Source organism: Blastomyces dermatitidis, assembly GCF_000003525.1.
Source record: "Blastomyces dermatitidis ER-3 genomic scaffold supercont1.9, whole genome shotgun sequence".
Taxonomy (NCBI): Eukaryota; Fungi; Ascomycota; class Eurotiomycetes; order Onygenales; family Ajellomycetaceae; genus Blastomyces; species Blastomyces dermatitidis.
The window spans coordinates 447,043-460,619 of record NW_025544782.1 but is presented as its reverse complement, the minus strand read 5'-3'; the positions used below and the strand labels follow the sequence as shown (position 1 = coordinate 460,619).

The following is a 13,577-nucleotide window of genomic DNA, read 5'->3' as shown; positions in this document are numbered from 1 at the left end:
CACTGTGTTTGAGCTTTGGAGATTCATTCTTGAGTCTTTGTATTCATGGAACTCTCATTTTCAAACCTGCTACTCTTACTTCAGAGATCTTTGACTGTTCAAGTGTTTTTGTATATACTAGAACAGAGGCATTTCTCCTGCTTTGTCTGAACTCAATTGAATTTAGTCATACAGGCTCCTTTCTCAGTTGAATGGAGTTGTATTCTTCCAATTCATTTTTGAGAAGTAGCATTCCTTCTTCACAGTCAAAAATTTCAACTGGAATATCATGAAGAATGAATTTGCCCCACTTTTCATCTCTTTCAGATAGAATTGTTGTGTTTAGCAATGATTCTACTGCTGACTTCCAGAGATTCTCATTCTGAATAAGGAATTCAGCACTGAATTCAGGCATTGTAGTCAGAATAATAGAGTTTCCAAAGAATGATGGCTCAATTGAAGCTATAACTGGTTTTTGAACTTCAATATCAGTCATCAACTGAGAAAAGAACTGCTGATTAATTTCATTTCTGATTCTGAAAATGAGATTTGAGTTTAGCTTGTTTCTTTGCAGAATGTCCTGGTTTGAGACTTTGAGAATGAGTCTTCTATTTCTAGAGATTTGGAAGTTTTTCTCTTTTTGCATTTTCTTTTCCACTTTTCTATGAATAGAGGCATGAGCAGTATTCTTCTCAGTTTTCTCAGGATTTTGAGCAGGTTTTGAGACAGCAGGTTTAGAGACAGCAGATTCAGCTGCTTGAGCATATGTTTTCTTCTGATTCAAAGAAGAAGAAGGAGTAGGAAGAAAGGAAGAAGAAGAGTGAGATGAAGAGTCAGTGATTGTACTAGGAATTTTCAAGGTTTTTTGAACTGTGTTTGAGATTCCAAGTTTGAACTTGATCACCTCCTGTAGTTGTCTGGCCTGAGCATGAAGAATTAACAGAACTTCTTCATTCATCTCACTCAGACACTGCTTTCCAAGAATCTTGCTTGCTTTTTCAAGTTCCTGTATTTCAAGAACTTGTTGTTTCTCTATTTCTTCTTTCTTTCTTCTCTTCAGAATTTCAATCTCAGGAATAGCATTTGAGAAAGCATCTTTTTCCACATCAACTGAGCGTATTTTTGAACTCATTGTTTTCACTCAATGAAAAGTTGGTCAGACTGTTTCAATTGAGATATTTCTAAGTCTGTTTTCAATTGAAAAGTTGGTCAGACTGTTTCAAAAGAAGAATAAAAGACTTTTGTGTATAAAACACCTGATTTTTTTCACACTAGTTCAGTAACTAGGTTAGATTTTTGAAGAGAATCTAATAAACTAAAATTGATTTTTAAGATAAATCAATAAAATCTTTACAATCTCTTTCTTGGGATACAGTGAGGAAAAGTATGATATCAATTGATAATAAATCAGATGATATGACAGTTTTTGAGAGAAAAACTGACAAAAAATAAATCAATTTTTTGCAGAGAAATTGATTAAAACTATTCAATTTTATTCTAAATCATCCAATTCTCCTCACACAACAAGTGTGCAACTCAAATCAGTTAATAAAGAGTGTAAAAAAGAATTAAGTATTAATGAAAGCTCTTCAGCCACTGAAATAGTAATTCTTACTTAAAAGAATATGAAATTATGACAGAAAACAACTCTGTTTTTAATTCTTTGTAAGAATATTGTGTAAAACCCAGAGAAAAACACCTTACTTTTTCAAGAGAAGTAAAAAACTATTTCTAAGATCTTTTTTTTTTGCATTAACTGCTGCAGAAGAATGAGATAGAAACTGCTAAGATATGCACTACTGTATACCCTCTACCAAGACTTTCCCTCTTCAGGGTCTTGATATTATAGAGAATATAAGTCTGTTTCTATATGATAATATAAATATTGCCAGCGGGATGTAGAGGAACTGGTTATTTATATCTCAAAATAGAAGACTTTGTCAATGATTATATCAATATAGAGTTAATTCTCAAATTCAATAGAAACCTAGTGTTGCTGTTCTCAATCCCTTGCAGAATCTATTGAATATTGAGGTATTAAAACTAGATTTAATATATCTCACTGTGCAGGGATCAAAGGCTCAGTCAGACCTTGGGGTATACTGATTTTATAGTTGTTGATGTGCTGTTGACTCGTTGTCCACTGGTTATGTATTGAATACTGTTGCCGAGGTATCTTTTTGTATCGTTCTGCTGGGGATGGGCCAGATTGAGAGGGGTAGTACAGGGGTGAGACTTGGTGTTGAAGTCTAGATACACTGGCGGCGGACCGTGGAGGTTGCACTTCAGAAGAGTCCGTTGATTATGTGCTTGATATTATCGCCGAGGTATCTTTTTGTATTTTTCTGCCGGGGATGGGCCAGATTGGGAAGGGCGGTACGAGGGTGAGACTTGGCGTTGGTGTTTTGGAACATCAAAGATGGACAGGGTTTTCGCGGAGGTCGCTCCTCGGATATCTCCACAACTACAGGTCGGGGGTCTTCCAAAATCGAGAAGATTGGTGCATATGGCTAGGTCACTTCACCTTACAATTTGTATGGCACTCTGGCCCGGGGTTGTGGTGTGGTAGGGGAGAACGGGGGATAATCCCACACAGGAGCTTCGAACAACGTCCGGTTCATGTTTGGCTGGATAACTCCACCACCACACGGGGTATGCGGTCGGCGATGGGGTCAAAATGCTCGTATGATCGAGGGCTTTTCGATGGATCTATCGGCGGGTTCTTATTCGAAAAATCGAGCGAGTTCGTGGTGGAGCGGTTTGATATGGAACTGCATCACTGATCTGCTATGAGAATGAACAGAATCTATTATCTGGAGAAGAATATTCATTATTAGAGAATTTATGAGAATCACTTGAGTATTTAGAAAATGCTGAGAAAGAGATTGCAAGCTATGAGACAGCTAGTAGAGATTATCTCATTACATGCTAGAGATGTTAAGTAAGAAATACTGCTTGAAGACTTCTCATTTTTCTTAAAGAGTTTTTTAGAGATAATCTTATAGTGATGAGCTGATGTCTTATAGACTCTGTAGCACTCTTCTTCTATTTTCTCTCAAAGAGTTTTTTAGAAGTTTAATGAGACTACACAAGTGTAAAATTTCTGAAGTGATTAATAAGAAAAGAAAGAGATATTTGAAATTAATAAAAAAAAAATTAATATTAATCAATCTGTGAGCTGCTGCTAATCTAATGAGGCTGCAGCCTGCTGAAAAAGTAAAAAGAAGGAATCTCAGAGTCTACTCATTAATAATCATATTCTTATTAAACTCATTCTTCACTGTTGAAGTCTTCAGTATCAGCATCTTTATCTGCTGAGAAGTTAGCACTGCAGCACTGCAGAAGAGCAGAAGAAATGCATGAAATATTAACTTATCAACTTACAAAGCATCTCAGTTATCTGCTTCAATTGAAGTGAGATTCTCTTCAATCAGTAATTGATCTCTGCAGTGCTTTCAACAGCAGCATCATCTGATTTCTTCTTGAGATCAGTCATTCTGAGGTGTTTTTTCATCTTGAAGACTCATACTTTCATCTTCTTTTGCAGATGAGCAAGAGAGATCTCCTCAGTCTTGATAAAATCTGTCAATACTTAAAGCTCTGAGACTCTTGCTCTGTACTGCTTAAGCATCTGAACTTCTTGTCAGAGCTGATATAATGTCTTCTTGTAGAGTAGATAATACTTACAGAGAGATAGAAGTTATTATTACAGATACAATGAAAATAATAAGAGTGAGAGAAGAAATGAATACATAGAATCTCTCTCTTCTTCAGCTGCTTGATACAGTGCAGACAAGTAGTGATGCTGATCAGAGACTGCACTGAAGCCTTCTCACAGAGAGAAGATAAAGAAACTGTGAGACTCTGCAGACTTAACTCAGCAGCATTCTGAGCAGGGCTCAGATATGCTATGAAAGAGAAACTATGAATTAAGCTTCTCAGAGTCACTGTCTCTGAAACCAAGCTCTTTCTGAGTTTCTCTTTGAATGATCACATGGAGTCATACATCACTGTATTGACTGAGAGGGGGGACAGTGTTGTAATAGCAGTGAGAGAGGCAGAGAATGAACTGAATATAGACAAACTGACTGACAGAAGGAATGACACTTCACTGCAAGGTATGATGACTATCACCACAGCTGCAAAAGAAGCAGGAGAAGAAGAAGATGTGATAATGAGAGTGATACTCTCACAGCTCATTAACATCACTGTCTCTGCCTTCAACCTGGCTTTCTTGACAGTCACAGAGATCACTGCCACAACATAAAGACATTTATTCACTAGAAAATGTCAGAATAAGTCCTCTACTGTTCTTCAAGAATGATACTCTCATACACTCACTATTACAGATGAGAAGAGAAGAAGAAAAATGTGTCATAAGAGAGAAGAATCTTTTTAAAAAAATCCTGTCACTACTGTTAGCTTTGTCTCTAAAATACATCACTTTTACAGAGAATTTCATACATAGAATGAAATATGTTGAAAGATCTGTAAGTCACTTATTAATTATGTTTTTCACATTTCAAATTGATATATAAGAAACCCACTTATCACACATTTGATTTGAATGAAGATGAGAAAAGAAAGATCTACACAGTCAGTAGAAAAACTCATCTATTTCTTTATATTACATGCAGCATATATGCTGTCAATCAGTTGACAATCATTACTATACAACAAAGATAATTTCTAATCCAGTAATCTTGAGAGCATAGAGACTATATTCTTAAAGAGAAGAATATTATCATACTTCTAACTATATCAAGACTCTGTTACAGTTTCATACAGCTCATCACTTTTATATAAATGATTTCATTCATTCTGCAGACTGTCTGAACTGGTTTTCAATTACTCTATAACATTATTCAGATGTATCATAGAAAGATCTGATTAATGAATATAAGAACCTCACTTTTATATGAGATCAGCAGATTACTCTTTCTTGACAATGAGATGTCACTGAGGTATCACTTCAGCTATTCTCACTTATAAAATGAGAGAAGAGTATCCGCTCATTGTCTATATAGAATAGCTAGATGCTGACTTCTCATCAAAGAAGTCAGTGATTCATTTTTCTTCTACTAAAATATATATAAGAGTTACTACATGTCTCATACAATCTTCTTAGTATACTAAGTATCATATCTGTGATATTCTCACAATAACTCTGTAGCCTATGAGCTCACTATTCAAGCAAGATAGTCAAGCTCACTCATACAGCTTCTCAACAACTACCTCTACATAACGCCACTGACTAGCCACCGCTTCGGTTCCGCCATGTTACATAAGATATGTCTTAAAGATGATGCAATGACACTGTACAGATCTCTTTATAACTTATCTATAAAGAAATTGAATGTTCTGTGCAAATATCTTAAGAAAGTGTAATTAAAGAACTGAATATATTCATCAAAGAGTTTGACAGAGACATCTATACTCTTTGTGCTTAAGAAGAACAGTAGACTATACCTATATGTAGACTACAGAGGTCTTAATAAGATGACAGTTAAAAATTACTATTCATTACTGATAATTAATGAGATGATTGATCAATTATCTGAAGTAAAGATATTCTCAAAGATTGATATATAAGATGTCTATCATAGAATCAGAGTTAACAAAGACAATGTTTAAAAAACAGCTTTTGATACTAAGTACAGCAATTTTAAATATCTTGTTTTATCTTTTAATCTTTGTAATACTTCAGCCATCTTTCAGACCTATATAAATAAGATACTGCAGAGCCTTGTTGATATCTTCTGTATAGTATATCTGAATAATATTCTAATCTTCTCAAAAATGAAGAAAGAACATGATACTCATGTTCAAGAAGTATTGAGTTACTTGAGACAGTATCAACTCTATACAAACACTGAAAAATACTCATTCTATATATAGAAAATTGACTTCTTAGATTATATTATTGAGATGAATGATATTTCAAATAGAAGCTGAATCTTCATCATTGAGAACTGGCCAGCACTGCAGATATATCATAAGATGCAGATATTTCTAGAATTTACAAATTTCTACAGATGATTTATCTATGCATATTCACAGATTACTGATTCTCTTACAGATCTGTTAAAGAGAAGTGTGAAAGACAGAAAAATAAGATTATTTACTCTTATTCAAGATATTATGTAGATGTTTGCAGAATTGAAACAAGCTTTTACAGATATTATAGTACTGAATCACTTTAATCTCAACTTACTCAGTCAGTGTGAGACTGATGTATCTGAGAATGAAGTCTATGAAATCTTTTCACAGTTGACACTGAAGATCTTTCAATATTGAAAGAATTAGAGAATAATTATCTCTGAAAATACAGATAATGAAATGTCTGTGAGAGAAGACTTTTTCACAGAGTCTATAAGACACTGTAAATAAAGATCAGTGATCTTCTTCTTCAAGAAGTTATCACTTATATAGAGAAGATATGATACTCATGATCAAGAGATGTTAGTAATTATCAAATTCTTTAAGATCTGATAACATTATCTTCAGAGTAGTAAGTACTCAGTGTAAGTTCTCACTCATTATACAAATCTGCATTACTTGTTGATAATAAAGAGCTTGATAAAACATCAAGTCAGATAAGCAGAGCTGCTTTCAGAGTATGATTTCTATATTTAATATTATTCAGATTGACTTAATCTTCTCAATATATTATCTAGACAGTCTGATTATAATATCATTGATACAGAGAAGAATTCTATAAAACAATCTCTATCATCACTACAGAAGAAGCTGACTGTAGAGAATTGAGATTCTCTGAAGCTTAGAAACAGTACTGATAAGACAGCTGCATGACTCAGTATAAAAGATAAAAAAAAACCTGAATTCTCACAGAGAACTAATACTGAAGATCATAAGCTTCTTATATCATATCTTACTATCATTGAATTGATAAAGAAGAAAACAGTCTACAATCTTTCAATCTGACTACTTTTGAAATTTATTAATAAGTTATAAAAAAAGAACATCTCTACTGCAGCTTGAATTCAGAAGTTGAAGAAGAAAGAATCTGATTTAAACTTGAAAGAGACAGGCTCTGAGCAGTATTATACTGTGAAGAAATCAAGTCACTGATAACTAGAAGAATATGAACTTCTACTGCTGAATAATTCAGTCTTCATCTCTTATAGTAGAGCAGTGTATCAGAAGTGATTAAGAATTCATTATAATAATTTTCATACAGAGCACTTCAGATTAGAGAAGACTGAGAAGCTTCTAAAATATAAATATATTTAAGACAAGCTCTGAGCAGATTATTATTATTATTATTATTATTCTTTCATTATACTCATATGCAAGCGGAGCTTATGATGAGTCCTTGCATGATGTTAAATACAGATCAAGTGTTGATTATACAGGAGGAAATACAGGTGTTGAGACCACGTCAAGATAACAAGAACATAGGAAAATACAAAGAAGTAACAATTAGATACATGCGATAATAACTTCTCAGCCCAGGAACATAGAGCAATTCATTGAAGCGATTTGTACACCTCTGTATTTATTAGAAACCTGAGGTGCTTGAGTTCCGGATTTAATGTATCCCCTGCGGGTTTCGAACTCACGCGCCTTGGTTTCCCACGCCAAGGCGCTACCGGATGGCCGCATTAATCATTCGGCCACCGGGGCGCTGCTGAGCAGATGTTAAAGAGTATATTAAGACTTATAATATCTGTCAAAGAATAAAGATCTCACAGTATAAGTAATACAGTGAGTTAGTATCACTGTCTGTCTCAAAAAGCTTATAATAGAATCTATTAATGAATTTTATAGTTGATCTGCTGAAGTTAACAAGAGTTAAAGAATATAACTCAATTTTAATCATTGTTAATTACTTTATAAAGATGACTAAATATATCTCTACTTATAAAAAGATTAAAGCCTCTGAATTGACTGACCTGTTTTTAAATATTATTATTTATAATCACAGTGCTTTAAAATCATTAATAATAGATTGAGAATCTCTCTTCATTAGCAAGTACTGATTAATTATTATTATTATTATTCTTCAATTATAGATGTATGCAGTCAGAGACTATGACATCTACCTGAGAATCTTTAGTTCTCAGGGTTTTTCCTATATCTATAGAGTCAACTATTATACATTTATCAATTTCAAATATGCAAAATCAGAAAATTCCAGCTCAGAATACAAAAACTATTTACAAATTGCAGTATTTCAACACCTTCTGATAGTTTGAAATCATTTGAATTAGTACTGATTAATCTTTTACTATTATCTTATAATAAGATGTCTTCACAGTATTACATTTCATCTGCAGATAGATGATCAGACTAAATATCAGAATCAGATATTAGAATAGCATCTTTAAGTATTCTATTTATATTATCAGAATAATTAGCTTAAATGTCTTCTAATCACTGAATTTATATATAATAATACAAAGAATATAATCTTAAAAGTATCTTCTTTCTATGCTTATTATGAATATAATTCTTCATTATTCAGTGATGTTATGAATAATATTTCAAAGAGAGAAATAGACAGTCAGAATGTTAAATAGATACAGAGAATAGAGTATCTCTCAGTGTCAGAAGTAAAAGTAAGATTGAAACTTTTGAATAAAATTTATAAGAAGACAGTAAAAAGTATCTGCTATACTTAGAAGTAATAGACAGAATACTATAATTAAAAACATCTTTTAATAAAGTTCTTAATAGAGAATCAAGTGCTACTTTCAGCAAAGAATATCAAGATAATAAGATTATATAAGAAGCTCAGTAAGTGATAACTAGAATCTTTCTCAGTAATAAGAGTGATGAATAAGTAGATATATAAGTTAAAATTACTCTCAGAATTGAAATTAATTCATTCTATTTTTCATATTTTCTATTTAAAGTTCTATAAGTAATACTCTAAAATGAAGTCATCTCAGCTGAATGATATTGAAATTGAGAGTGATACTGAATATCTTATAAAGAAAATATTGAATAAGTGAATATATTATAGTAAGCTTCAATATCTTGTTAAATAAGAAGATTATTTATCATCAGAGAATTCATGAGAACTGCTTAAATATTTGAAAAATGCTAAGAAAGAGATTATAAGCTATGAAATAACTAGTAGAGACTGCTCTATTACATATCAGAAATATTAAGTAAGAAATATCACTTAAGACTTCTTATTTTTTCTCAAAGAATTTTTTTAGAGATAATCTCATAATAATGAGTCAGTGTCTTATGAACTCTGTAGCACTCTTCTTCTATTTTCTCTTAAAGAACTTTTTAGAAGTTTAATAAGACTATACATGTATAAAATTTCTAAAGTAATTAGAGAAAAGAGATATTTAAAATTAATAAAAAGATTAATATTATTAATTCACAGACTGCTACTATTCTAATAAAGCTACAGCTCACTGAAAAAGTAAAAAGAGAGACTAGATTCTACTTATTAATAATTACATTCTCATTAAACTCATTCTTCATCATTGAAGTCTCTGACACTGATATCTATATCTGCTGAGAAGTTAGTGCTGCAGTGCTACAGAAGAACATGAGAAATGTATAAAATATTAACTTATTAACTTATAAAACACCTCAGTCATCTGCTCTAATTGAAGTGAGATTCTCTTCAATCAGTAATTAATCTTCATATTACTTTCAATAACAGTACTGACTGATCTCTTCTTAAGATCAGTCATTCTGAGATGTTCTTTCATCTCAGAGATTCACACTTTCATCTTCTTTTATAAATAAGTAAGAGAGATCTTCTCAGTCTTGATAGAATCTATCAATACTTAAAGCTCTGAGATTCTCACTCTATACTGCTTGAGTATCTGAGCTTCTTGTCAGAGTTGATATGATATCTTTCTGTGAAATAATACTTACAGAGAGATAGAAGTTGTTATTACAGATATAATAGAAACAATAAGAGTGAGAGAAGAGATAAGTGTATAAGATTCTTCTCTTCTTCAGCTGCTTAGCACAGCACAGATATATAATAGTATTAGTCAGAGACTGTATCAGAGCCTTCTCATAGAGAGAAGATAAAGAAACTGTGAGACTCTACAGACTTAACTCAGTAGTATTCTGAGCAGAGCTTAGCTGTGCTGTGAAAGAGAAACTATAGATTAGACTTCTTAGAGTCACTGTCTTCAGAATCAAGCTCTTTCTGAGATTCTCTCTGAATGATTACACAGAGTCATATGTCACTGTGTTGACTGAGAGAGAAGGCAGTGTCATAATAACAGTGAGAGAGGTAGAGAAAGAACTGAATATGAACAAACTGATCAGCAGAAGAGATGACATCTCACTGTAAGATATAGTGACTATCATCATGACCGTAAGAGAAGTAGAGAGAGAAGAAGAAGAAGAAGAAGATATAATAATGAGAGCAGTGCTTCTGCAGTCTGTTAACATCACTGTCTTCATCTTCAACTGAGCTTTCTTGACAGTCACAGAGACCACAGCTGCATCATAAAGATGTTTATTATTCACTAGAAAATGTCAGAATAAGCCTCTTATTATCTTACAAAAATGATGCTCTCATACACTCACTATTAAAGATGAAGAGAAGGGAAGAAAAAATTGTGCTATAAGAGAGAAAGATCTTTTCAAAAAATCCTGCTATTACTGTTAACTTTGTCTCTAAAAATATATCACTTTTGCAGAGAATTTCATATATAGAATGAAATATGATAGAAGATCTGTAAGTCACTTATTAACTACATTTTTCACTTTTCAAATTAATATATAAGAAACTCACTTATTATGTGTTTGATTTAAATAGAGATGAGAAAAGAAACATCTACACAGTCAGGAGAAAAACTCATATATTTCTTTGTACAGTATATGCACTGTTAATCAGTTAATAACTATTGCTATATAACAAAGATAACTTCTAATTCAGTAATCTTAAGAGTATTGAGACTATACTCTTAAAGAAGAGAGTATTATCACACTCTCAGCTATGTCAAGACTCTGTTGTAATTTCACACAGATTATCACTTTTATATGAATAATTTTATTCTATCTGAACTGGTTTTCAATCACTCTATGATATTATTTGAATATATTATAGAAAGATCTGATTAATGAATATAAGAATTCTACTTTTATACAAGATCAGCAGATTACTCTTTCTTGATAATAAGACACTGCTAAGGTATTACTTCAGCTATTCTTACTCATGAAATAATAGAAGAGTATTCACTCATTATCTATATAAAATAGCTAGATGCTGACTTCTTATTAAAGAAGTCAGTGATTTGTTTTTCTTCTATAGAAATATATATAAGAGTTACTGCATTTCTCATACAATCTTCTTAGTATACTAAGTATTATATCTGTGATATTCTTGCAATAACTTTGTAGCTCATAAGCTTGCTATTCAAGCAAGATTAGACTGACCGTATGACCGTGTCTGGGACCAGGACCAGATTTTTTGATAGTCCCATTATCAATTCGACTGATCCCATTACACGGTTTTAACAGTAGATAGTAGTTTCATACTGTCCCAGTGAGACTTACTGTCTACTCTTGTCACATTTTCCAAATGAGACCATGATTTCCACTTCTCAATTTAAATTATTTTTATTGCTTTAAATGACTTTAAATCTCATTTGAGTATTATCAAAAAGCATTACTTTTTAAAAAATTAAAAATAGTTTAAAAAAAACCTTAAAATGTCTAAAAATAGTAACTTTATGCCAAGAATGAGACTAAATGAGATCAAATAGAACCACTTTCTCATTTTTTTCAAGTCATGGTTTTATTTTAAGATCTGATATATAGTCACTTTACCTGTTTTTTTGATAGCCAGTCCCAGCAGGATTCACGCCAAGAAATGTATGGGACCAGACCAAATGGAACCAAACGTGAAATTCATGGTCCCGGCAGCCAGTCTAAGCAAGATAGTCAAGCTCACTTATACAGCTTCTCAAACAACTATCTCTATGTAACACCGCTGACTAGCCACCGCTTCAGTTTCATTATATTATAGTTAAGTAGCTATTATCTTTTCTAAAACCTTTTCTAGACAGTTTAATAGAGATATTACTCTATATAACTTAGAAATTGAAGTTTTTCTATTAGATTTTGTAAGAATCACTTCAGTGACTTCTCTCCAGCATTCAGAATGATATTTAGTTTTCAAGAGATTAAAAAAGAGCTCAAAATACTCATTCTTTAAGTAGAAGTATGTATTTTGAATAATCAAATAATTAATTGAATCAGGCTCTGCAGCAGTTTTAACTGAACTTGAGAAGATAGCTGACTCTAATTCATCTTATGTAAGATCAGATCATTCTTAGTCATTTTCATTAATATAGTTGAGAAGTGATATATTCTCTTTCTCTGAATCTGAATCTGATGAGTTTTAAAAGAGAGTTCTTGTAAAAGCTTAACATTTTTTCTCAAAAGAGTTTGCTGTATATGATTCATTCTGAAACTCATATTCTAAGACTGGAAGTTTTGCTACACTTCTTGTTTTAGTATTGTTCAAAGCTTTAAAAACTGCCTTTTCTTATACTTCTTTAAGAAATTTATTCCAGCAGTCTGTTTTAGGTCTTTTAATATCTGAAAAATATTCATTTCTAACAGCTTTGAACTCTTTATCAGAAATTATATCATTCTTTTAATCTCTTCTAACAGTAGCTAATTATTTTCTTTTAGATGTGATATTCTCATTTCATCAAGATTTTGAATACTCAGAAGACTTTCTCTTTGAAATATTATCTTTAATACTTATTAGAATAATAGATGTAATGAGCTTCACTCTATTCTCAAGCATTTCATTTGAGATATCTTGACCAGGATTTCAATATAGCTCACTCTGTCTTTCAGATTTTAACAGTTTTATACTTTCTTCAACTGCCTTTCAATCAGCTTTTTCAAAGTTAAACTGATTAGAGAGAAGAGGATTTTCACTTATTTATTCTTCACTCAGTTCAATATCAAATTGAATAATCTCATGATCTGATTCTGATGTCTCATTTGAATCAATAAATCAGTTTACAAGTCTTTTTTTCATTAGATTTTGTGATATGAAGATTAGATCTATAATAGATTTCTGTTTCATGTCTTTTCTAAAGAATGTTTGTTGATCAGACTTGTTAACTAAATCTATTGAATGCTCAAAAATTCATTCAATCAGATTATCAGCTCTTACTGCTCTTTTGCATTCTGAATTTCATCAGAGATGATGTGCATTGAAATCTTCTATAATTATAGAGTTTCTTAATGAAGTTATGTTCAGAAATTCTCTATTAATTGTTCAGAAATTGTTATTTTCCTTCAATGACTTTTGATTATAGATATTTATGAGCTGTATAGTATCAAACTCATTCTCTTTATCTATAATATTATTCATCAGTAGACTGACCGTGTAATCATGTCTGAGATCAGAATCAGATTTTTTTTTTTGATAGTCTCATTATCAATTTAACTGATCTCATTACACAGTTTTAACATTAGATAGTAGTCTCATACAATCTCAGTGAAACTTACTGTCTACTCTTGTCACATTTTTCAAATGAGACCATGATTTTCACTTCATATGTAATACAACAAACAAACCGCTCCACCACGAACTCGCTCGATTTTTTGAATAAGAACGCGCC

The 13,577-nt window shown here is 31.9% G+C and overlaps 2 protein-coding genes across 2 annotated transcripts; one reads left to right on the top strand and one right to left on the bottom strand.

Annotated features, from left to right (window-relative positions):
* Window positions 1-166: 166 nt before the first annotated feature.
* On the bottom strand, window positions 167-1,111 carry BDCG_07491 (uncharacterized protein; the record flags this gene model as incomplete). Its single annotated transcript, XM_045423278.1, has 1 exon — window positions 167-1,111. One exon carries the CDS (start codon window positions 1,109-1,111, stop codon window positions 167-169), a length of 945 nt encoding a protein of 314 aa, XP_045278706.1.
* A 1,179-nt stretch (window positions 1,112-2,290) lies between these two features.
* BDCG_17562 (uncharacterized protein) lies at window positions 2,291-2,762 on the top strand (the record flags this gene model as incomplete). Its single annotated transcript, XM_045426667.1, has 1 exon — window positions 2,291-2,762. Exon 1 carries the CDS (start codon window positions 2,334-2,336, stop codon window positions 2,760-2,762), a length of 429 nt encoding a protein of 142 aa, XP_045282174.1. The 5' UTR covers window positions 2,291-2,333.
* Window positions 2,763-13,577: the final 10,815 nt, after the last annotated feature.